The sequence below is a fragment of the Scardinius erythrophthalmus genome (assembly GCF_964197995.2).
Source record: "Scardinius erythrophthalmus genome assembly, chromosome: 11".
Lineage (NCBI taxonomy): Eukaryota > Metazoa > Chordata > Actinopteri > Cypriniformes > Leuciscidae > Scardinius > Scardinius erythrophthalmus.
Window position 1 is genome coordinate 43,364,271 of NC_138231.1, and position 25,940 is coordinate 43,390,210.

General features: G+C 39.2%; 1 protein-coding gene across 7 annotated transcripts in view; it reads left to right on the forward strand.

The window, feature by feature from the left end:
- Positions 1-25,940, forward strand: part of lama2 (laminin, alpha 2) — a 221,970-nt gene that overhangs the window by 148,140 nt on the left and 47,890 nt on the right. For 5 of the 7 annotated variants that reach the window (XM_081378796.1, XM_081378793.1, XM_081378795.1 and 2 more), the window contains 7 exons: positions 3,257-3,391; positions 6,264-6,388; positions 6,968-7,054; positions 7,239-7,432; positions 11,447-11,589; positions 12,340-12,438; positions 16,062-16,173. In XM_081378796.1, coding sequence (XP_081234922.1) covers positions 3,257-3,391; positions 6,264-6,388; positions 6,968-7,054; positions 7,239-7,432; positions 11,447-11,589; positions 12,340-12,438; positions 16,062-16,173 — 895 coding nt within the window. The remainder of the gene's footprint in view (positions 1-3,256; positions 3,392-6,263; positions 6,389-6,967; positions 7,055-7,238; positions 7,433-11,446; positions 11,590-12,339; positions 12,439-16,061; positions 16,174-25,940) is intronic. The other 2 variants (XM_081378798.1, XM_081378797.1) reach the window with 1 other exon arrangement.

Below are 25,940 nucleotides of genomic sequence, written 5' to 3' on the forward strand. Positions count from 1 at the left end.
TAAAGTCACTTTAGCTTATTAGCATGGTTCAATTGGATCATCAAAGGTCAGGAAAAGACATTGTTTAGCAATGTGACTTTAAATACATAAAGTATATTTGTATTATTTAACATATTTAGTTATTGCAGTTCCGTACAATATTCTGACTTGAATTTTACTGTTTTATTCATTTTGAGCAATACAGAATCTGTTTTTGTGCAAATTTTGTTGTAAATTTGAAAAAGTAATGTGTTACTTACTCGTTACTTGAAAAAAGTAATCTGATTACATAACTCAAGTTACTTGTAATACTTAACTCTCAACACTGTGGCTGAAAACTGTTGTTCAAAACATTGCAGAGAAACAAATATTAATGAGGTCATGAATTGAGAAATCAAATATTCCTGATCCTTTGACATTTTACTATAATAAACATCCTGTAAGTTTCAGAACTCAAAACTTAATCGTTAGTCCAAAAACAGCTTTCACTGAAACCAAGCTGCCCAAACCACTCGTTTTGGATTTTTTCACATTATGACGTTATAGTGCGACGAAAAATTGCCTCTGCAGAAGATAAACTCCTACTTCTACATCATTGCCTCTTCAGCCCAAAGTCCCTAGTTCCTAAAACGCGGCAGACGTTTTACAAGACGTTTTGCAGTGCCAGATTGTGGGAAAACACAGTCTTTGCATTGCCTTACTTGTGATCCTAACATTAGGAAAGCGTGGATGAACTTCATTTTTAACAAAGTTCCAGATTGCGTCAATAAGGGACTCATTTGTGCGACAGTGTGACAAACAATGGTACATTCATAACTGAGTTTACACAAAACACCACAAGTTATAACTGTGGTAAATCAGTACTTAAACTTTATTTACCACAACCAAGACTTAAAAAGCATATGTAATACGCATAAACATTATTTTCTCAAATTGTAAAAAAAATAATAAAAAATTCAACAATGTAATGAGATATTTTGCTAAAATTTGTCCAAAAAATTCCACACGTATAATGGCAAGGACGTTTAAGATTATTTTAATATGCAAAACTGTTACCCAATCATAGCAGTGGGCGTTTATTTCCAAGTCTTGAACGAGACACCCATCAAAACTGAGTGTTTGAAAGAGGGTCAAAAAACAGGGGAGAAAATAGCTTGCTCTAAATTAGGGTGTTTTTTGCAGTTTATGACCCCTTTAAAAGCCCAAGTAATGTAATTTCCTCATCGATTTGTCGTGACGTTCTTGTCACTATAATTAAGCCGCTTCTGAAAGCTGGCGACGTGCCCTTTCATCGGAGGGCTGTAGAAAAACACCAGCCCGCGTGTCAGGCGATGAACAGCTGGGTGTGTGTATCGCTCATCATTACAGCAAGTGTTTCTGCTTCTCAGACTGTTAGCGCGTTAAAGCGCTCTCTCGCCGCCAGTCTCCGCCCACAAACTGCTCGTGTGAGATCTTTAACAAGCTGGAGTGTGTGAGACAGACGATTACAGATCAGCGAGTGTCAGTTGTTCACATTCAGGCTGGACGAGGCCGCATGGAGACAGATGGCCGTAGCTCTCAAACGCTTCATACTGTGCTTAATAAAGTATTTTTAAACAGGCGTTTAGCAAGTTCACCCCGAACAGATGGTGTACTAAATTGACGCGATTAATTTTGAAGAGCGAGGGTGAGAGAGGGAGTGTTGCTATGGTTTCAACGAAGGACTATTTTTTCCCTGTATAAAAGTGTCACAGATTTCAGTGTGGATTTACAGCACATTCCTGCTTACTAGTTTAGTGATGGTGTGTGTCTGTAACCTCTTACACATTAACTGTAATAATGTTTTCTGCAGAATCTGAATTGATTATAGTCTAATTTTGTACTACTTGCTATAATGTTCAGAGTCTGTTGTTTATTGTTTCCATTGTCAGGGTTTGTACGCTGAATCTTGATATCTGAGTGTCTGATTCGCAACTTAAAATTCACTAGAAACACAGTTTATGAAGAGCTTTTATTTTACTATAACATGCAATACAAAGTGTATATCACTCAGGAGTCACTAAATTTTAAACTAATATAATGTCTCCCAGTCAAGACAGCAGTTATACAGAACACAATTACTGAAATGGAGAATATAAGAGCTTTTATTTTACTATTTAGTCAATTAGTAAACTTTTTTACATATAATGTCAGACAGTAGTGACACAGTTACTGAAAAGGAGATTATAGCCTATGCTAAGTTAAAACTGCTCCACCATTACACCGGCTAAAGCAGCCGTTTCACTATTTCCTACTAACCGAAACTCATTGATTTCCAGTGATGAATAATACGGGAGTCATATGCATATGCATAATTTTTGGATCCGTTTTGAGCTTCATACGTGTTGAAATATATAGAGCCAGATTTACTAACAGTTTTCTCCAGTGCAAACCCTCTTTTGGCATTAAAAACTACTGTCAGGAATTACTACCCAGACAGCAACATAGTGTCGGCCCATGGACCAGATGTGGCCCAGATCTGGGCCGACACTATGTTGCTGTCTGGGTAAAGAAAAAAAATAGCACTGAAAGGGCATGGACAGGGTTATTTTTGCGGCTGATCTTATTGCTTATGCATTTGTACACTGTAAAAAAATAAGTTGTTGCCTTAATTTTTTTTAAGTACAATCAACTTAAATTTTTGAGTTATTTCAACTGAAATTACATTAAACTGACTTAAAAAATGTGTTGAATCTTGTATTGATAAAGTTGATAAATGGTTTAACTTATTTTGATGAGTTAAAGCAATGTAAAAACATATGTTGTCATAACTTATTGATCATGTTATTGTTTACAGTGTAGGAGTTTCTCTTTCAGACGCAAAATGGGAGCTGACTATTTAAATGAATCATGCAAGGTGATTTAGTAAGGTTTGCGCTTGTCAATTTACTGGTGTTTGTGCCATTATCTACCGCCTAAAAACTAGATGCTGGATGTTGGTCATTATGGCTGCGTCTGTGTTCTTTAATGTACATGTCGTCAGTAGATCACGCGCTGAACTTTTTTCACTCACATCGGCGCTTTTATTGTTTTGCACTCTTTTGCCCTGCTTAGTAAACCACATACAACATCCTGACTGGATGTGATGTATCCTAATAAAGCTGAAAATGTACTAAAAAGTGCACAAGCGCTTCACATCATGACTTTATTGTTTAGCTCAGTGGTTCATCATCAGCTACTCCTTATGCAGTTAGTTGCTGTTAAATCTCATAGAGGTGTGTGTGTATGATTAACCGTGTGTTTGTGATGTCTCGTGCAGGAGTGTGCGGCCGGCTTCTACAGGCTCTCTGTACACTCCGGTGGAGCCGCGTCCAGAGCCGGCTTCGGGAGCTGTGTTCGGTGCCAGTGCCATGAACACAGCGACTCGTGTGATCCGGAAACCGCCGTCTGCCAGGTACTGAGTCCTTCCTGACTGGAGTGCCTTGAGTCACGCTCTCCCCACCGGTGGAGAGTTGAATTATAGCAGTGTTACGCTGATGTATGTTCAGAACCTCAATAACCAGCACAGATGAAGTTATCCAATGGCCGTTTTCCAACTAAATGGTGCTGGAGCCAGTTTTGGGCCGGGGGATCTTTGAAGGGCTCTCAGGACCGGCCTGACTTGAGAGCCAAACAATGAAAAAACAACTGACTGAACCACCTTTTCTGTGGTGAACACTGGTGGATAGAGTAAAAGTACTCATGTCTGGGCTTATGGCAAATGAGCAAACTTTTTGTTTTATTAAAAACACTTATACACTATCAAAACATGGAACTTTAATAGACTAAAATATGAATTTAAGTTACTGATAATTCAAGTGTGCAAACAAGTGAAATAATATACCATGTAGTGTTTAAAAAATGGAGAAAACCAAGATTTGTGCAAATATGTGGGAACAAATAGTATAAAAAATACAATGTACAGACTTCACATGGGGCAAAATGCATTATAAGAGGAACGTTTTATATCATTTGAAACTGCGACAAGTGTGTGTGGAAGATGCATGGGCGTTGATTCGTGTTATTTTAGCTAAAATCACTGTACAGACAGTGAAACACAAATGCAAACATGTCCACATTGAAGCATTTAAATGGGCTTAAACAGCTCGCCCTTTTACAGGAGATTCAGTTCTCGAATAACGGTCGCTCTTCACGCCATCAGATGGATTAGAACGATCCACGAATGAATCGCTTTATTTGTTATTTGTGAACCAACTCAGCCGGTTCATTGGAATGAATCGTTCGTGAATCTAACGTTGCTATCGCATCTGTCACAAGATGAAGACAGGATCATTATCAACGTAGTTTCATAAAACAAAAAGCCAGATAACAGCGTGCACTAACACAAATAATAACCGACACTTGAAGAGTGAACAAGGAGGAACTTAAATACACAGTGACAATTAGATGATAACGAACAGGTGTGATGATTAGACGAGTGTCCATGACAACTGATGACTGGCGGGAAAATCAAACAAAAGTATTCATGTGACTGATGAAAACCAGCTGAAAGTCCATGAAAACAAACAAACTCAGCATAACTGTAGGCGAGTTTCCATTACAGATTTGCGCAAAACTTTTCTTCTAAATGTCGACAAAAAACTATTGCGAAATGACGGTGTTTCCATTAACTGATGTTATGTGACTAAAACTTCATTTTTCCTCTCGCGATCAGTAAAGTCATTCCAAAAACCATGTTAACAGACGCTGGTGGGTTTATGTACTATATCCCAGCAGCCACTGCACTGGCCATTATTATTAATGGAAGGAGATGTGTGTGTGTTTCCAAGCATTAATGGTGAGGAACGACCCTTATTATGCTGTGAGCGGCTCATATGAGGAGTTTCTGGGTGTTTCTCCCTCAGATCTGCTGCGAGGTCTTGATTGTGGCGTTTATTTGAGGTTTAGAATCCATTATTCCTGTCATTCTTTTGTCTATTATGAGTTTAATAAAGAGCTCTGTCTCGTATTCTGTCCAAACACACCGCGTCATTACATCAGGTGACTGTAAATGCACAAAAACTGTTTTCATGGCAGTTTTGCGAAATTTTTCTTTTTCGAATTGCCTGAAAACCCCCTCATGCGAGCGGAAAAACTTTTTTGCAATAAATGGGAGTTTTTGCGAAATCGACGTGTTTCCATTGGGCGTATTTTAAATTCGCAATTTCAATTTGCGCAATTTGAAGGGTAATGGAAACTCGGCTTGTGACAGCGTCTCAGATTTCTTCAGTTCAAATTAACAAGGAACAGCATGTGTTTATTGTGCTTTGGAATGTAGCAAAGTAAAATAAAAATACATAATATACATAAAATACCTAAAAATAATAAAATTGAAAGAATCAGGTCTGTTGAATTTATCAGTCCGTCAGTCTAGTGCAGTTCCCACACACACACACACACACACACACACACACACACACACACACACACACACACACACACACACACTCAGTCCAGTGCAGTTCTCCAACTGTTCTCCAAACAGTAAACAGCCAGCCCGTTTATGCGTTCAGTCGCATGCATGCTAATAGCAATATCATTTGCATTTTACGGGTTTTTGCAAATTGAAAATGGTAAACGAGTGTGTAGGGGGGGTAATTTGAGTAATTGAGGTACACAGGAAGTTAATGAAAGTTTCCGAGCGACACGGACCAGTAAAGCGCAGCTCCAGCAGTCTGATTACTCTCTCTCTCTCTCTCTCTCTCTCTCTGAAAGCTGCCACTCTTCTTTCTCTCACTCTGCCTTTCCTTCTCATTCTTGGTGTGTGACTTAAGAAATGCAGATCTTGGTACTGGGGCAAATTTTTGTTCTGTATGTCATATTTTAATATTTTAATGTATTAATAATTAGATTGAGAGAGGGCTTTTTGTGTGAATGTTTTCGTGTGCTTATAGACACGATTGTATTCATTCGCTCGGTCATTAAATGAAACTGTGGTCTTGATGCAACTTAACGCATCTTTTTACAAGTTTCACCAATGTGATTATATGCTATACTTAGAGCTGTCCATCAGGTAACAATTTTAATTGAATTTAGTTAATAGCATATATCAATATGTGCTAAGAAATGTCCCCAACACACTGACATTAGCATGCATTATTGTGGTGAGCAAATGAGTGTCAAGTTACAGGTAATTCAACTTTGAAAAACTATTTCATTCTGTTATTATAACATGCATTTCCTATTATGATTTTCTTTTGTTATTAATCACACTAAATGGTTCAAATTGGCAGCCTTGGTTACAACAGTATTATTAGATGTTATTAATAGTGTTTTGTTCTTTCTAGGATTGTCAGCATAACACAGAAGGAGATCGGTGTGAGCGATGTGTTGCAGGGTTTTATGGTGAAGTGAGGGGCTTTCCTGATGACTGCAAACCCTGTGCCTGTCCACTGCTCAACCCTGAGAACAAGTATGAGACGCACACACGCACACACACACTCTCACTTACTCACACACACACACAGACACACACACACACACACTTTCTTGTACATCTATCTTTATGAGGACATTCATTGACACAATGCAATCTCTAGCCGCTTACCCTAACCTTACCCATCACAACTAAGAGCCTAACCCGACCTCTGACCCTAAACCGACCCTTAACCTCATTATAACCTTATCCCTAAAACCAAGTCTTGACCCTCAAACACTTTAAAGGCTCCCAGAAACTGAGGACCGGCCAACATGTCCTCACTTTACTCTCTCTGTCCTCACTCCAATGGTCTAACACTCAAACTGGTCCTCACAAAGATAGTTGTACAAGCGCACACACACACACACACACACACACACACACACACACACACACTCACACACAGACTTTATCTGTGATAAGTCTGCATGTCCCACTCTCTCTCTCTCTCACACACACACACACACACACACTCACACTCACACTATGGGCCCACTCACAAACACACACACACACACACTCAACCACAGACTTTATCTGTGATAAGTCCAACTGTCCCACTCTCTCGCTCAGCTTCAGCCCCACCTGTGAGAGGGAGGGTTATGACGGCTACCGCTGCACCGCCTGTCCCGACGGCTACGAGGGCAAACACTGTGACAGGTGAGGAAATATCTCCAAACAACTCCTCACTTACAGGGCTAAATCTGTCAAAAATGTGTTAAAACAAATAAGCATGCATTTCCCACGGCCTTCTGCAGTGTTTAATGTGAGGCGAATCAGAAGTAAAAGCAGTGATTTACAGCATTTCAAATAAGAAAGTTTAACAGCATCCGGGTGTCCTCAGGTGCGCTCCTGGCTTCCACGGCGACCCGAGTGTGTTGGGCGGCCGCTGCGAGGAGTGTAAGTGCGATGCGTACGGTGCATTTCCCACAGTGTGTGACCCGCGCTCCGGACAGTGCCAGTGCCGTCCCGGTGCCAGCGGACTGAAGTGTGACCGGTGCATGGAGAGGCATGTGTGTGGCCCTGAGGGCATCGTGTGTACGTATCACCCCCGCACTAACACACATCTCACTAGCAGTTTCCAGACTCTCTCTGACCCTGAGCTTCTTTTGCTACCGTACCTTTAAGACTTCCATATGTGAATGAATATTACTGGCCAAGTTAAGTGGATCTGGTTTATTCCCTCCATGTCTTTGTTTCTTCTGCCATAAACAGACACTAATAACAGAGGAGAGATGCAGCCAAAACAAACAACATTTTAATTAGACATGTTCAGATTTTCCCCTCACGAAATGACTGTTTACTTTTCCCGTAATTGTTGGCTGAGCTCGGAGAGATCAGATTGTGTTGCTGTGATGTGTGCCGGAGCACCTGCTCCTCACCACTGTTTCAAATGATGTCTTTCAGCGATCGTGTTTTTTATGGTCGGTTTGTGTTGGTTGATTGGACAGATTGGGTAATTATGCATGTGTTTTTCTGGGTGTGTGTTTTGTGCGTGACTTGTGTTGCATAATCCAACATCTAACATATATCAGGGATTTTTTTCTGTTAATACAGATTTCAGGGTTTTCCTTCCTGAGAAAAATGACCCACTAGACAGCCGTAAAGTCATTTTACTATTGTTCTGTAAGATATTATTATTATTATTATTATTATTAATAAATACTTTTTTGTTGATTTATTTATTTATTTTACAATATAAAAGTATTGTTGGAATAGTCATATATTTTTATTGATGTATTTGTATAATTTAAATTTAAATCAATATATTTTAAATTATAAAAATTAAAAAGTTATTAATACTAGTAATAATTATTATTATTATTATTAAATAGAAATTTTATATAATTATTTATTTTACAGTACAATAGTATTGTTGCAATAATAATGTATTTCTGAGTCTATTTTATATTTGCAATTTAAATGTACAATATATTACATTTTAAATAATAATTATATGATATGATAATTATGATGATGATTTTATTGATCTCTGTGTGTCACATGAATTATACTGTATCAGGTTCAAAGCAGCTAAAGCACTTTAAAGTGGATATAACTATAATGAAATGATTTTTAATTTAACGTTTAAAGGGATGTGTAATAAACCGAAACGAATTTTATCAGGTAACTTAAAAACATGGGGGGGGGGTGTAAAAAAAAACCTGAGGAACAAGTAAAAATAATGTTTTACTAGAGAGCCACCATCCTGCTGTAAGGATTCGTAAATAAGATGTTGCTGTCATGAACTCTTCAGTGCAGCGTTTGTCTTTTCAGGTCTTCTCACACCTTTACTCGCTCTGCGTTTTGCGTGAAAAGACTTCCTCGCAAGAAATCTTAATAGCTCCATTTTTTCAGGAGGTTAAATTGAGCGGCGCTTTCTGTCCGCAGCGATATCCGCACTCCTGTTGGTGTCTTTTTTTCCTCCCACTATCGCTTGTGGCGTGTCAGACACTCATAATAGGCGGCCAGGAGCTGTTTCACACTCTGTGTTAAATTTCACGCTTGAGAAGTCCTTCTCCCTGGAGTTTCCACCGCGTTCACGTTTAATCGAGAGAGAGAGAAATAAAGAGAGAGGTGCTCGGGGACTCGGCAGGTGAATGGAGACTATGCAGGGATATTGGATGAGTGCAAGTGATGTTGTGATAGCAGAGGATGGAAGACAAAAGAGGCCAATAACATTCGTTAACAGCATTCTTGCCCCAGGACCTGTCCATCCTTGGCCGTTAACATGGTTGTCCTTTCAGACAGCGTGTGCCCTCTCTCTCTCTCACACACACACACACACACACACACACACACACACACACACACACACATTTACTTAGCTATCTAAATGAGGACATTCCATAGACGTAATGATTTTATACAAACTCACACACTCACACACACACACTAACCCTACCCTATATATTCACAAACAGTGCTTGATAGTAATGCCCTGCTCAAATATTACTCCAGTACATGTATTTGTAGTCCTTTTTAATTTTCACTTACAAAATGCATTACTAGTTTAGCTCAAGTGTGTAATTTCTATATGACTAATGTCAAAAAATTAAACTGCAAATACTCTCTCAGCCAATGGAGGGACTTTAGGGCAGGACTGTCTGATTGATTGACAGAAGGTGGGAGTGTTCCTCAAACCTGTTTGAAAACAGTCATTAGGCTATGTGTTCAAACAGGTCAGATAGTCCTGCCCTAAACTCCCTCCATTGGCTGTTTCGGGCTGGTCGTGTTGCTCAAACTAACAGATCCCTGCAATAGAAAGCAGTGTTATTTTAGTATCATTGAGATACTGTTTGTAACATTTTTAGCGCAATTTTCCACCGGACAAAATTGCGATTGTTAACTCATGATTTCTGTTCTGTCTGTGCGCACCAATCTTGCACTTCTATCTACTCCTCAACCAGACCACCTAGAGACTTCGGGTTTTCGGCATTATGTTAAGGAAGGTCTAATCTCGGGAACGCACAAAAAAAATCCAGGAAAAGATTTACTATCTCTTAGTATTGTGATCCCATGACGTGAGAAAATTGCGCTAAAACACTCACTGAGTTTTTATTACTTGTTTTGTTTGTGCTCTTTTTCCATTTGCCTGTGTTCCTGATCATTAGTTAAATCACACTATTTCTGTTAATTATCCTGTCTGTTTGTACCCTGAGTTCTGTTTGCTCATTGTTCCGTATCGTTTGAGAGTAAGTGGTTGTTCTCAACTCATTTCATCTCAATTTATTTATTGTTGCTCCTGTGTATTCGCTATTTTTGGATTAAAGTGCCCCTCTTATGGATTTTTTTTAATTACCTTTCATGTAGTGTGTAACAGCTCTAAGTGCATGAAAACATCCAGCAACCTTTTAAATCTGAAAGTGCACCGTATATAAAGTTATTGTCTTTCAAAAGTAAGAGTCGACTCTGAGTCAATAAAATGAATCGTGTTTTCAAACGAGTCCTAAGCCGTTTAATTTTGACGTCAAGACGAAACATTAGCATATTGCCCGCTCACTGATTGCGTGCGCAGAGACACCAGGGAAAACGTCTCAGTTACGTATGTAACCCTCGTTCCCTGAAGAAAGGAACGGAGACGTACCGACTGACTGGGATCAAGCTTAGGGAGCCTGTCATCTTCGAGTATTGCTAAAACGAGCCAATGCACACATTGGCGTGCGGGCTTTGCATCCACGCTCCGCCCCGGGTTTAAATACGGAAGTGGATGCATGCACCACTTGTTTTTCGCTGAGGAGCCGAGCGGAGCCCGGAGTCAGCGGTGGTCCAGCAATAGTGGCGACAGGATTACGTCTCCGTTCCCTCCTTCAGCTCCACCTTAAGCTTCCCCTCCACCACCTCTGTGTAAGGCTGAATCCCCGCTCACCTCGGGCCTCCAGGCCCATGTCTCCACCCTGGCCCGTCGGCCTATCTGCTCCGCCGGTTCCTCTATCAATTGGCACCCAGGTTCCACCCAGCCCTTCAGCCAAAGCTCCACTATGGTGTCTGTCTCCAGCAACCCCTCCTTTTCCCTGCCCTTCACCAGCTCCACGTCCTCCTCCAAAGCCCCCTCCCTCGTTCCTCAGGTTTACTCGTTATGGCTTGATGACACGACTTCCAGAAGGGGGAGCTACTGTCTGTAACCGTTTCATTCTGTTTTGGTTTTGTTTGCTCTTTTTTCCTCTTGCCTTTGTTCCTGATCATTAATTAATGAACCCTACACCTTATTCAGTTCCTGTTAAAAGTTTAAAACTACTCCTTTTTAAAGTTCTTTGTCATGCACCTTATTTATATACAGCCATTTTTGTATTATCTGTTTTTATTATGTTTAATGTCTATATAGTTTTCATTCTTTTTATTTCATAAAAAGTCATTTTAGTAAATCAAGTTAAACTAATTTAAAATGAGAAATGTTGCTTTAGCAACTAGCTAAAATAAAATAATTGTGACCCTTGATCATGCATGTGATTATTTGAGGGGCTTTTTCGTGTGACCTTGTGAGACACGGCGTGCAGTGTGAACATGTGTTGAATGTGTTGTCATGTGTTGATCTTAGTCTCTGTGTTTCAGCGTGTGACGATGACTGCGCAGGGCTCTTGATTCGTGACATGGAGCGCCTGTTGCGTTTGATTGGCAGTGTCAATCTCACTCTTCCCCTCCCCCTGCCATATAAAGTGCTCTATCGATTCGAGAACATGACGGAGGAGCTGAAGGTGAGCATGTTGGGCTGCATAGGGGCTCAAAAAAACAAACCCATCCTGAGCATTCAACAGTCACGATGATTTTTACTGTCAATGCAGTGCACTAATATATGGATGCATTATTGCATTGAAAAGGATGCTACCTATGTCTACCTCTGATTCATAAACTCAATTGTAAACAGGAAATCTGTTGACTAGGCCAGTGATAGAATGATAAGAAATACAATAACAATATACTGACTTGTATTGTCTGTTTAATGATTTACACAAAACATCAATATCTTCCAATTATGTTCATTTTAGGACTTTCCTCTGTTTGCAATCATGGATATAATCAACTGACATTCAGTCCTAATTTTTAGATATATTTACAACATACACATGGATACACACCCCATAAATGTCTGTAAAATTATTCTGCTGGAACTTTGATTGTTTGAATGCTCTCTACACTGCAAAAAATAAATAAAAATAAATAAATAGTAACCTAAAAATTGAATAAAAAAAAAAACACTAATCACATCAAAAAGACTGATCTAGTGCTAATTAGCATCTATATTTGAGTTGTTTACAAATGATAAAATGTTTTGCATTTATGGCTCTTCTGGAATTATTCATCACATGATTCATAATTCAGTGATGTCAAATGAAGCCTCCGGGCCAGAAACTTCATAGACGTCACTCCTGGTTTCCATGGTGACATGACTCCACCTGCCAGTCATATGCTCATGATAATCATTTTTCATCCTCCTGTCTTTGCAGCACATGCTTTCCCCACAGAGGGCGCCAGAGAGACTGCTTCAGCTGGCCGACAGTAACCTGGGCAGTCTGGTCACCGAAATGGACGAACTGCTCAGCCGGGTGAGTTACAAACACACGCTGAACTTCAGGGCCTGTACGCTTTTGTGATTTATTCAGTGCTTTCAGTAAAGAGTGTGTAGTCTGCAGCAGAGACAATGGGTCACAACCACTTGTTCAGTAACCATTCACAAATATATGTGTGCAAAAGTTCACACATTTCTTTTCTAAATTCAGCATAACATGTTGTAATAACTGAAAGCACATGCATGCAAACATCTCCTGCTGGCTTTAGTTGAGTCTAATGCGTTTGTTGTTGTTTTTTATAGACATTGGTATTATTAGTTAAAGTTGAAGTATGTAAGATTTTTTATGTTAAAATACATTATATGAAAGGTAGGGTAGGCAATTTAAAGCATAAGATCCCTCCCTCCCTTCAGAGCATCTCCAAAAGCACTCCTTTTTTCACGCCAAAGACACATGAACACACACAGCCAGAGCAGAGTCTGGAAGCTTCACAGGAGATGGTGTTAAATTACCTCATGTTTGAGTTTGGGGCGTGGCTACTGTATCAGACTGAGAGATTGGGGCGTGGCTACTGTAGCAGACGAGAGATTGGGGCGTGGCTACTGTAGCAGACGAGAGATTGGGGCGTGGCTACTGTAGCAGATTGAGATGTTTGGGCCGTGGCTAATGTATCAGACAAGAGATTGGGGCGTGGCTACTGTAGCAGATTGAGATGTTGGGGCGTGGCTACTGTAGCAGACGAGAGATTGGGGTGTGGCTACTGTAGAAACTGAGATGTTGGGGCGTGGCTACTGTATCAGACGAGAGATTGGGGTGTGGCTACTGTAGCAGGCTGAGAGTTTGGGGCGTGGCTACTGTATCAGACGAGAGATTGGGGCGTGCTACTGTAGCAGACTGAGAGTTTGGGGCGTGGCTACTGTAGCTGACAGAGAGTTTGGGGCGTGGCTACTGTAGCAGACTGAGAGATTGGGGCGTGCTACTGTAGCAGACTGAGAGTTTGGGGCGTGGCTACTCTAGCAGACTGAGAGTTTGGGGTGTGGCTACTGTAGCAGACTGAGAGATTGGGGCGTGGCTACTGTAGCAGACAGAGTTTGGGGTGTGGCTACTGTAGCAGACTGATTGGGGCGTGGCTACTGTAGCAGACTGAGAGTTTGGGGCGTGGCTACTGTAGCAGACTGAGAGATTGGGGCGTGGCTACTGTAGCAGACTGAGAGTTTGGGGTGTGGCTACTGTAGCAGACTGAGTTTGGGGTGTGGCTACTGTAGCAGACTGAGAGATTGGGGCGTGCTACTGTAGCAGACTGAGAGTTTGGGGCGTGGCTACTGTAGCAGACTGAGAGATTGGGCGTGACTACTGTAGCAGACTGAGAGTTTGGGGTGTGGCTACTGTAGCAGACTGAGAGATTGGGGCGTGGCTACTGTAGCAGACAGAGTTTGGGGTGTGGCTACTGTAGCAGACTGAGAGATTGGGGCGTGGCTACTGTAGCAGACTGAGAGTTTGGGGTGTGGCTACTCTAGCAGACTGAGAGATTGGGGCGTGGCTACTGTAGCAGACGAGAGATTGGGGCGTGGCTACTGTAGCAGACTGAGAGTTTGGGGTGTGGCTACTTGTAGCTACTGTAGCAGACTGAGAGATTGGGGCGTGGCTACTGTAGCAGACTGAGAGATTGGGGCGTGGCTACTGTAGCAGACTGAGAGATTGGGGTGTGGCTACTGTAGCAGACTGAGAGATTGGGGTGTGGCTACTGTAGCAGACTGAGAGTTTGGGGCGTAGCTACTGTAGCAGACTGAGAGATTGGGGCGTGGTTACTGTAGCAGACTGAGAGATTGGGGTGTGGCTACTGTAGCAGACTGAGAGTTTGGGGTGTGGCTACTTGTAGCTACTGTAGCAGACTGAGAGATTGGGGCGTGGCTACTGTAGCAGACTGAGAGATTGGGGCGTGGCTACTGTAGCAGACTGAGAGATTGGGGTGTGGCTACTGTAGCAGACTGAGAGTTTGGGGCGTAGCTACTGTAGCAGACTGAGAGATTGGGGTGTGGCAACTGTAGCGGGTGGAGCCAGAGGGTGTTTAGCCGGTGTGGGACCATGACTGACACATTACATGAGAAAAGACATTCAGCTTCAATTACAGAGGTGCAAGCCATAATTTACTACATTTAGACCTTCAAAGATTAAAGTGGTCATGAGCACATCAAAGTGAACGGGGCATTGCAATGCTTCGTACTACAATAGATGCCTCAATACAGCATGATCATGCACCCGTTCAGAAAGACAAATTACCAGATTATATATTGTTTACTTTGATGTGTCAAGATCCATTGGATGAGTTCATTATAAGCTAGACACTTGCGTTCACTCTAGACAGATTTTGTTTGTTAGATTTATTTTGTGGCGTTTTTGCCTTTTATTATTAGGATAGGACAGTAGCTAGACAGGACATGAGGTGAGAGAGAGAGAGAGAGAGGGGGGGGGGCAGGATTGGGAAAGGTCCACAATCCGGGACTCAAACTTGGGTCTTCTGAAGCACAACATCGCTACATGTCAGCACTTGCCCACGAGGCTGTCTGGGGTGTTATATAATATTGCTGTTTTTATTGAAAGTAGCCTAATTTTACCTATGGAGACATTCCTTTACAAAAACCCACAAGAGCTGTGTTTGTGATTTTTTTGGGGGAGGGGCATTTGCAAAATAAGCTTTATTTTTGTAATTGCACTAGGTGCCATTAGTGGCGCAGAATGTATACTTCACCATTATGTCTTATTTCATAGCAACATAAAAGGGACATTTGGGGCACATCAGCCAATAGACCCTTTTCACAAGCTTTTGAAATGTTCAAAATGAATGTACGTTTATAACATTTCTGTGTTTCGCATTAAATGACAGTAAACTAGTTACCACTACTGTGGAGAGTTTCTTTTACACTCATCTCTGTAAATATAAAAATTAATTTTTATTTTATATTTTATATTCATGATTTTTAATTCCACACATTTTATTGTCCATTTCATTCGACACATTCCTTTATAGTTCTAGAGGAAAACTAGCAGGCATGGTTTTCTGCTGCTGTGCACCATTGGTTTCTGTGTTAATCTGCTGTGATTGGTTAAACTGTACTTTACACGCCGCCCGAATCACTCCTGTAAAACTCCGACCTTGTTGGTTTGTTTCTGAACATAAAAGAAAGCCAGAACATTAACTAGTTGAAGTCTGAAGTGTTGCATTAGTTCTGCTCATTTGTGCTGAAGGGAACCTTTCAGGGTCTTCTGTAGAGAAGCGTCTGCATCTTTAAAAGTAGTCCTTAAGAAAGGTCTATATATTTCAGTTCTAAAGCAGCCTTTTTAAATAACAGAAGTTCAAGAGCCAGTTAAATAGGAAGACTTATGCGCTCTTCTTCTTCCTTTTGGGTTTGTGTAACCTTGACCTTCCAAATACTCTTTGCCAAACTAGAAATATTGTAGTTTAGCAGCATATAAAGTAGTTTTTGTCCATGTTGGCCCCAGAGATGTCAGATCTAATGTGTCTTGTTGTTTTTCTCCTCCGTGTGGTGTTACTGAGGTCGGTTGCTTGTGTTTGTTTCTTCTTCACACAGCTGCGGTAGATCATGTGAGGCTGATCTGAGGCTATGTAAAAGTGATTTTTTCTTTCTCTTTCCATGCAGGCGACTAAAGTGTCAGCTGATGGGGAGCAGACGGCAGCTGATGCTGAGAGGAGCCGCAAAGTAGCAGAGGACCTGGAGCTTTACGTTAGGAACACACTCCTGGCTGCCGAAGGTAACGACAAATGATAAACTGCTAAGAAGTCACATATGATTGGTCCAGCTAACACTGCAGAAACTGAAATCAATGGGTTTAATGTTCCTGGGTGAGGTTTTGATGGGATCAGGATGATGTTAGCAGAGGTGTGTGTGTGTGTTGTGTGAGAGATAGAGATTTTTTTTCTAACACACCTTTATTAACTACACAACATCAAAAAACACAGAAATCACATAGAATTAGGCCTACTCAAATTCTTCAACAAAGTGCAGTGTAATTTTCAATCCAGCACAACATTCTTTGTACACTCCACACCTCTTCAAAGTTTTCCAATTTTTTCATGAGAATAAAAATTAAAATAATGTTTATTCTTGCTTTTAAGTCAAGTCACCTTCATTTATATAGCGCTTTTAACAATATAGATTGTTTTACAGCAGCTTTACAGTGATGATAGGAAATTACAGTAACAGAGATTGTTTTGGCTTTACAGCAGCTCTAGAATAAAGTTATTATCCAGCTAAAGTTAGTTTTGATTGATTCACTTCCGTTGCAAAGATCTTTAGTTATTAACTTGGGGCCGCTAACATGACACCGTTTTAACAGAAAACACTCAAAGTGTTCTGGCCCGCTCATCCGCACAACAACAGTGCCTGGAGGCTCGAGAACGCTAACCCTGAAAAAGATTCCAGGGTGCAAGCCTTGAAAAATTGGTTATGTTAGGAATGTTAGGAAGACAGCAGTCGATTTTGATATTCTAGGTATTATCAACTGGCCAGTATTTTGAGATCGCAATAGACGTGACGGACTATAATGCGTTAAGAGCTCGCTCAAGTACTGCGGAGCTAAACCATTTAGTGCTTTGTAAGTAATCAGCAATATTTTAAAATGTATACGATGTTTAATATGAAGCCAATGCAGTGTTGACAGAACCGGGTCATACTTCCATGTAGGGATGTCATGATACCAAAATTCCAGTAGTCCATTAAAACTTTACGGTTCTCGGTACCAATTTTGGTGCCACAGCAAAATCTGTTGGAACTATTTTTCTATTTTATTTAACTATTTGAATTTTTTTTATTATTTATGACGGTAAGCATAAGTAAATAATACATATAAGCATTTAAGGCAACATGCTGTTTAAATGTAAATAGTGCTTATAAAAAAATCAAGTGAAAAATAAGCAACCTTCTATGCACACTTTATTATTATTAGTATTAGTACTATTTTTAATACATGGAGACGTGGCTAAATCTACTGTAAAGTAGCTAATATTATTAATTCTGTCAATTTCTTCAAGTTAAACCGAATTTTTATTTTGACGGGTTGCCGCGAAGACCTTTGAGTTTCAGTGTGTGAATGATATGACGATAGTTTTTCTCAAATGAAACGGTAAAATGCTCATGAAGTGACTCTCAGAGCTGCTCTGGAGATGAATTTCATCATGTCATCATATCGTGAGGCAGCAGAGACTGAAAACAACGCGAGCGTCACTCGTGCTTCAGTGTGTGTGTGTGTGTGTGTGAGGTAAGTGAAACCGCGCGTCTGCGCCATTCATTCACACAGAGACCAGCAGAACATGCAGGGTTAATATTTAAATAGTCTTTTTGCAGTTTAATATACACAGACACTATATATATCGTGGTATATTTCGGCTACGCAGATATGCACTTAGATAAACACAGAAGCAACCCTATTGGCAGCTACTAGCTGGGTAGAGTAGGGTACTACAGGGCTACTAGGTAGGGTACTACAGAAATGCTGGTATCGTCACATTTTAAAAATTTCAGTACCGACTTGGTACCGAAGTACCGGTACTTTTGACAACACTACTTCCTGGTTCTGGTAAGAACTCGAGTTGCTGCGTTTTGGACCAGCTGTAGTTTGTTTATTAAGCGTGCAGGGCAACCACCCAGTAGAGCATTACAATAATCTAGCCTTGATGTCATGAACTAATTGTTCCGCATTTGTCAATGAGAGCATATGACGTAATTTAGATATATTTTTAAGATGGAAAAATGCGGTTTTACAGATACTAGACACGTGACTTTCAAATGAAAGATTGGTATCAAAGAGCACACCCAGACGACGAAGACTTGACAGAGCAGCCATCAAGTGTTAGACAGTATTATAGGCTATTACGTGAGGACGTTTTTTGTCCAATAATTAGAATCTCTGTTTTTTTCAGAACTAAATTGTAGGAAATTACTAGTCGACAAATGCCAATATGCCTTATAAAAATCAACAGGCAACCCATCCAATCCTGGTGCTTTACCATTCTTCATACTCTGCAAAGCTTTAAAAAGTTTGTCTATTGTTAAGGGACATATCAGTTCTGCATATGAATCTTCATTTACTTTTGGTAGATTGGACACAAATTCAGCCATTAACTGGCCATCCACAACACTGTTGGAATACAGCTCCTTATAAAAACCCACAGCCCATTTTCGAATGTCAGAAACCTCAGAAAACTTTTCCATCTTCTGACCGTAAACACTGAATACTTTTTCTTTGGCCATTTCTCCTTTCTAAACTGAAGAAGAAGTTGGACGAGGCATCCATTTCAAAAATACTCTGAAATCTGGATCTAACCAACTGAGACCTTGTACCTAATAGATCTGCTAAGGCTGCTTTTTTTCCTTTAAGAGCCCGCAATTGGTTTTGATTTGCAGAGGCTCCATTTAAAGCCTGAAGTTCAATGATATCATTCTCTAGACTTCTTATGGATTCAACCATGTCTCTAGTAACATTAAAAGTGTGCTGATTACAGAGTTTTTGCATTTGCACCTTCCCAATCTCCCACCACTGTTGTATTGTTGTAAAAGAAGACTTTTTAGATTTCCATCCCAACCAAAAGAAGGAAAAACATTTACAAAAGTGAGCATCTTCAAGTAAAGCACTATTAAAATGCCAGTAGGCACTCTTATATTTAACAGAATGAATAAAAACACATGCCATTGAGTGGTCAGAGAAACCAACAGGACAAATATCAGAACATTTAAACCATTGTTTCTGATGTTTAAAGCAATAAAAAAGATCCAATCTTGCTAATGAAATGCAATTTTCTTTCACATGAGCCTGTGTATACTCTTTCATTACAATGAAAAATTCTCCACATATCACAAAGTTGACAAGTTTTAATCATATTTAGTAATTTACTTCTTGAAGCCATATGAGGCTCAATGTGATTTCTGTCTAAATCATTACTTGTACAGTTAAAATCTCCACCCAGTCCTAAAAAACTTTCTGTATTACATTGTTTTAGACTATCACATAAAGTTTCAAGAAACAACATTCTTTCCATTGATTTTACTGGCGCATAGACATTTATCAATTCCACAGTAACATTTTCAAACTTTGCTTTCATCTTAATTAATCTGCCTTGTATTACTTCTATAACATCATACGATATTGGTAGACAAGTCTTTGAAAACACACCATCCACCCCAGCACTGAGAGCAGTCTTATGACTCACAATACTTCCTTCCCATTCTTTCATCCATTCCACTTCATTTTCCTTTGTACTGTGAGTTTCTTGCAAAAACATGACATCTATATTTTTTTAGTTTCATTAACTCATAAAGCATGCATCCCTCGCCCCATTTACATTCAGAGAAGAGATTTTAAAATGCTTGAGGACGCAATAAATAAGGTCAATAAATAAGGAAAGATCAGGAAAATAGTCTATAACCTCAACATTCCTCGTTGCTTTTGTACACTGGAGGAAATTTTTCATTCTTTCCAAACTATAACCACTATAGTCTTGTCTCACCTCTTCCTCAACCTGAACTTCAGAAAATTCTTGCTCACTTTCTGAGCCAGACAAATTCACTTGCATTCAACACCTTCCCAGAACCTTTGGCTTTGGGTAATGGTCTCATCTTGTGCCGTTTTCTTTGATGAAGTTACAATCTCCTTCCTTTTCACTGATGGCACTTTAAATATACAGTAATTCACCCACCATCTCATCAAGCTCAATATCCATTATCTCATCATTTTTTTAAATTCGTTTCTCACTACTCTTCACTCGACTACTTCCTGGTTCTTCATTGTCCACACTCAAATCCGAAACCTCACCAACTTCGCTTTCTTTTTCCACACTCTGACCTTCATTATGACTTTGAGACCCACTTTCATCTTCCACATTTTTGTCTGGACAAGCGCGTATCAAGTGCCCCACTTTCCCGCATCCAAACATGTCATGCTCTCCGTTGTTGCAAAAATTACATAATCAAAGCTATCAACTTTGAATTTAAAAAACAATATTCAGTTCATCAATATCACTCCTCAAAATCATATATACTTGTCTGCGGAAAGACACAACGTGTTTCAACAACGGGGATTTGCAGCCTAAGGAAATTTTCTTAATCACAGAAACCGACTGTCCATATCGAGATGATTCACGTTGCAGCGCTTCGTCACTAATAAACACAGGCACATTGGAAAGCAAAACCTTTCTCGCTGGACTAACAAGTGGGAAAACCTTGATCAAGCTATCATTGAGGACTATCCCCTTTTCAACTGTTCACTTTTTTCAGTTTTATCTAAAATGAACACCACAGCACCGTTCATTCTCGACGCCAAACGAATACTACTGTGGCCAACCAGAGAGAGAGAGAGAGAGAGAGAGAGAGAGAGAGAGAGAGAGAGAGAGAGAGAGAGAGAGAGAGAGAGAGAGAGAGAGAGAGAGAGAGAGAGAGAGAGAGAGAGAGAGAGAGAGAGAGAGGCCCTGATACCCTGAGGTTGAGTGTGTTTGTATCATCGTACATGGTATTAAATGAGAAGCTGGTTTAGTTAATGAAGGTTCAGCTAACACTATGTGATGTCTTAATTAAAAGAGACAAAATTAATTACCAGAAAAATAACCACTTAAACAGATTCTCCGGCAATTGGCTGTGTGTGTGTGTGTGTGTGTGTGTGTGTGTGTGTGTGTGTGTGTGTTAGTAGTAGTAATAGTAGTAGTAGTTGGTGGATCCTTCAAGTCACATTTTTTAGCACTTTATAAGTATTGTATGAAGTGCTCAAAAATGTGACTTGATTTGAAGGCAATTTTCTTACTCTGTATTTTTGTCTTGTTTTCTACTACTAATATCTAAATATTCTTAAATCAAGACAAATGTACCTGAGAAGCAAAATTACTTAAGATATTTTTTAAGTCTTGTTTACTGGAAAAGTTTATGTTTTAAACAAGAACAAAAATCTGCCAATTAGATCAGAGAAAGTAATTTTTCTCACCCCGTTGACAGATGTTTTTTCCTGGTTTTAAACACAAACTCACTTGATTCCAATTATTTTCTTCAGAAAACAAAACTTAATATGTGAAGTTATTTTGCTTCTTCAGAAAAAATATCTTGATTTAATGTTTTTCAATGGAAAACAGGACAAAAATGCTAAGCGATATTTTTTATTTATTTATTTATTTATTTTGCAGTGCACGTTTCAAAGCAGTTTCACAGTAATAATTATTATTGATGTATATATATATTGATAATAATAATAAGTTGTATCATTATAATTATTGTATTATTTTAATTTAATACTGTGAAGCTGCTTTGATACAATCTGTATTGTGAAAAGCGCTATACAAATACACTTGACTTGACTTGACTTAATAAACAGGAAAATAAGTGTTTTAATGTTGAAAAATTCAGTGAAATATCAGCTGTAAAGCAGCTCCACACAAGACAATAGCTCAATTGTCTTACATTGATTTAGTTCAGAATTGAATCAATGTTGATTTAATTAAGTTCAATAACAGTGTCAATGTTGCAACGTTCATCAATTATGAAACAAGTTCAAATCATTTAGCCATCTCATGCTTAGATATAGGAACTCATGTTATCATTCCAAAATGAATCTTGATGCATCTCATTTTTCAGTGTCTTACGGCATGAGCGCAGCGTTTTTTAATATGTTGTTTCAGGTGGAAAGATGTTAAACATTTAAAAACGTCTCCTGAGACCTCAATAAAAGCTACAAACCACAGCGTTTCTGCTCTGATCTGCCAGTAAATGTTGTATAAGCATCTATAATAGTGTAGTATCAGAGGCAGCTTCGGTTCTGTGTAGATATATCTCCACATCAGAGCAACCATTTTTCAGAGCAACTTTGTAAGTCAGAACACATTCTGTTTGGATGTCTCCAGCCGATTATGTTTCTGAAGGCTTCTTCATGTTTGTTTGCTCAGCACAGGTATATTTTCTAGAATTGCAGTTTTTCCTGCATAATTGTATTTTTCAGATACACTACTGTGCAAAAGTTTGGGGTCAGTAAGATTTTTTAATGTTTTTAAAAGAAGTGTCTTCTGCTCACCAAGGCTGCATTTATTTGATAAAAAAACAATAAATAAAAAACAGTAATATTGTGAAATATTATGACAATTTAAAATGACTGTTTTCTATTTTAATATATTTTAAACTGTAATTTATTCCTGTGATCAAAGCTGAATGTTCAGCATCATTACTCCAGTCTTCAGTGTCACATGATCCTTCAGAAATCACTCTAATATGAGGATTTGATGATCAAGAAACATTTATGATTATTATCAGTGATAAAAACTGATTTTTTTTGTTCAAAATTCTTTGATGAATAGAAAGTTCAGAAGAACAGCATTTATTTAAAATAGAATATTTTCTAACATTATAAATGACTTTAATGTAACTTTTGATCAGTTTAACTCATCCTTGATGAATAAAAGTATTGATTTATTTTATTTATTTCCCTCAAAAATAAAAATAAAATTCTCACTGACCCCAAACTTTTGAACGGTAGTGTTTAATGTTACAAAAGCTTTTCATTTCAGACAAATTCTGTTCTTTTGAACTTTCTATTCATCATAGCATCATGAAATAAAAATGTAAAAAAACAGTTTTCAACATTGATAATAATCATAAATGTTAATTGAGCATCAAATCCTCATATTAGAGTGATTTCTGAAGGATCATGTGACACTGAAGACTGGAGTAATGATGCTGAACATTCAGCTTTGATCACAGGAATAAATGACACTTTACTATATATTCACATAGAAAACATATGATTTACATTGGAATAATATTTCACAATATTACTGTTTTTGTTTGTATTTTTAATCAAATAAATGCAGCCTTGGTGAGCAGAAGAGACTTCTTTTAAAAACATTAAAAATCTTACTGACCCCAAACTTTTGAACGGTAGTGTATATAAATTGATGAACGTTTGTGGACGGATCACATCATAATGCTTCAGTGAATCGATTATTTCTCCGGACGCCTATCAATATAATGCAAACGTCGTTCACACCTGAGAGGAGTTTTCACAACAGATGGTGTTGTCTCTGGACGTCTAAACATCAGACGCTCATACAGATGGACATTCTCAGTCCACCCAATACATGCAGATTAAAGCCATAAATACAAAACAAGTGGTTAATCTATTTTCTTGGACACGTGTTTGGCACTTAAAGTCAGCAGATTGCACTTTGGTCCTCTGGATTTTGATAACTGGCCAAAAAGTGTTTTCAAAAAGCAGAAGTGGAGGAGAGCAGACATCAGTCAGTGCGGAGAAGAAGAGCTTCATTATCCATTCTGTGCATGAGCTCCCTGCTCCAGTAAACCGTCTCGTCTCTCATCTTCTCTCGCACGCTAAACGAGTAGGAATCAAATGATTCTGTCCACCCCAAAGACCCGAGCTGCGTTTGAAACTCACTGTGCAATTATTTCCAGCTCGGCTCGCTTGGCAGGTATATACTGCGCTCTTTGTAGTCTATCGACTGTTTACGTTTGAACTCTCGAGGAATTTCAGAAACGCATGTGATTATAGCTCATTTTCATCTCAATTTAATGATTTTTATTTAAATTAGAAATATGCAGAGAAGCTTGCTTGCTTGCTCTTTTATTTCCCTCCTGTTTGATTGAGGTTTTTATTCCTGAATCTAATTTAATTTGATTAAAGAACATTAACTGTGCTCAGTTTAATTTGAGTTTCTTTAAATCAACCTGCTGTGAAAAGGAAGTGAAAAGAAGTGTGTGGCAAAGTTGTTTGCTGTATATTAGGGCTGTCAAGCGATTCGAATTTGTAATCTAATTAATTACACGATGTCGCGATTAATTAATCGAATTAATTGCAAATTAATTGTGACATCAAATTTGGCTGAGAAATTACCCAAAAAGATGATTTAAAGTCATTATTGTGTTAAATGAGAAAAGCATCAAATACATTACAAAAAGCAGGCTTCAATGGCCAAGAGGGTGACTAAATGAGTTTAAATAATTTTCATTTTTGGGTGTTTTTTATTAATATAAAAATAAGAAAAAAATATATAATGAAATAATACTCTAAATAAGAAACTAAAACAGTACATGAGTAAATGAGTAAGTCATTGAGTCTTTCATTCATTCGATTATTTTGAATGGCTGATTCATGCAGGAATGAAGTAAATGGCTCTCTTTATCTGTGGGCCATTGAATCATTGGTTCAACCGATTCATTCACTCAAACGCTTAGAGACACACAACAATTCTGCTCTGGCTATATATTTAATATTTTCGTTTGAAAAATTGAGCAAAAACAGACAATATTGTGTCTAAAATATAAGATAATACTAACTTCTTATTTATTGAACTGTGGTATTAAATCAATATTACATTTGCACTCGTGCTATTCGGGACAAAACAGCACTCATGTGATATTGCCCTCTTTACTCGTGTGATATTGTTTAACTATATCATGAAATATATATGAGACAAAATTACAGTCCAGAATGGCTCTTTCAGTATTATCCTGAATATTAAATAAGCATTCGTTTCATGGGCCCTATTTTAACGATCTGAAATGCAAGTATCAAACGCAAAACGCAAGTAACTTTGTGGGCGGATCTCGGGCGCTGTTGCTATTATACCGGCGGGATAAATGACTCCCGACGCAAATCTAAAATGTGTTGGTATGAAGTCGCTTCATTACTCATAGGTGTGGTTTGGGCGTAACATGAAATAAACCAATCAGAGCATCATCTCACATTCCCTTTAAGAGCAGGCGCGCTTGTTCCATGGCGGATTGCTATTATAACGGCGGATTTGCCAGGCGCGGTTCACAGCCGAGGAGACCGACGTTCTCGTCAGGGCCGTAAAACACAGAGAAGTGACATTGGGGATGGAGAAACACACCCAAATTAGCTTCGGTTAAACAGGCGTATAATAATTTGGGTAAATGTGTAAGCTAGATTTATGCCTATTTTTTCACATCTTCATGGACACAACAATGATTTCCCTCGTGTGGTAATATTTTTCCTTGTAATAATGTATGGTTTTCTAAAAATGAAAACTGCTGCTTCTGTGTAGATGAGATAATCAAAGTGTGTGTGTGTTGTGCTCACGCTACATTGATTATGGCCAGGCATGCGCCCTTAAAATAGCATCTGAATAACGCGCCACTGACTTTAGACGAGGTTTCTCCTGGTCTGTGGCGAAATTGTTTTCTGGAACTGCAAAATAGCACCAGGGAACGTTTGCGCCGGAACACGCCTCCTCTTTTCGCTGAACCGCCCCCGGGAGCGCAAGTTCATTCCCTAATTTACCGACGTGCGTCTGTGGAGGGAAAAGTCCGCTGTGCGTGGGTGCAAAATAGGAATGACACATGCGTCGCTATACAAAGTCTATTGGGCTGGGTGCGAGATAGGGCCCTTGGGGCTCTTGGGCCGAGGTAGACTTACCATTAGACAAAGGCAGGCAAACACATTTGGCCCCCAAAAGCCAAGGGCCCCTAAAAACGCTTTATATATAAACGAGATGCACGTTCAGCACGGACGCGCAA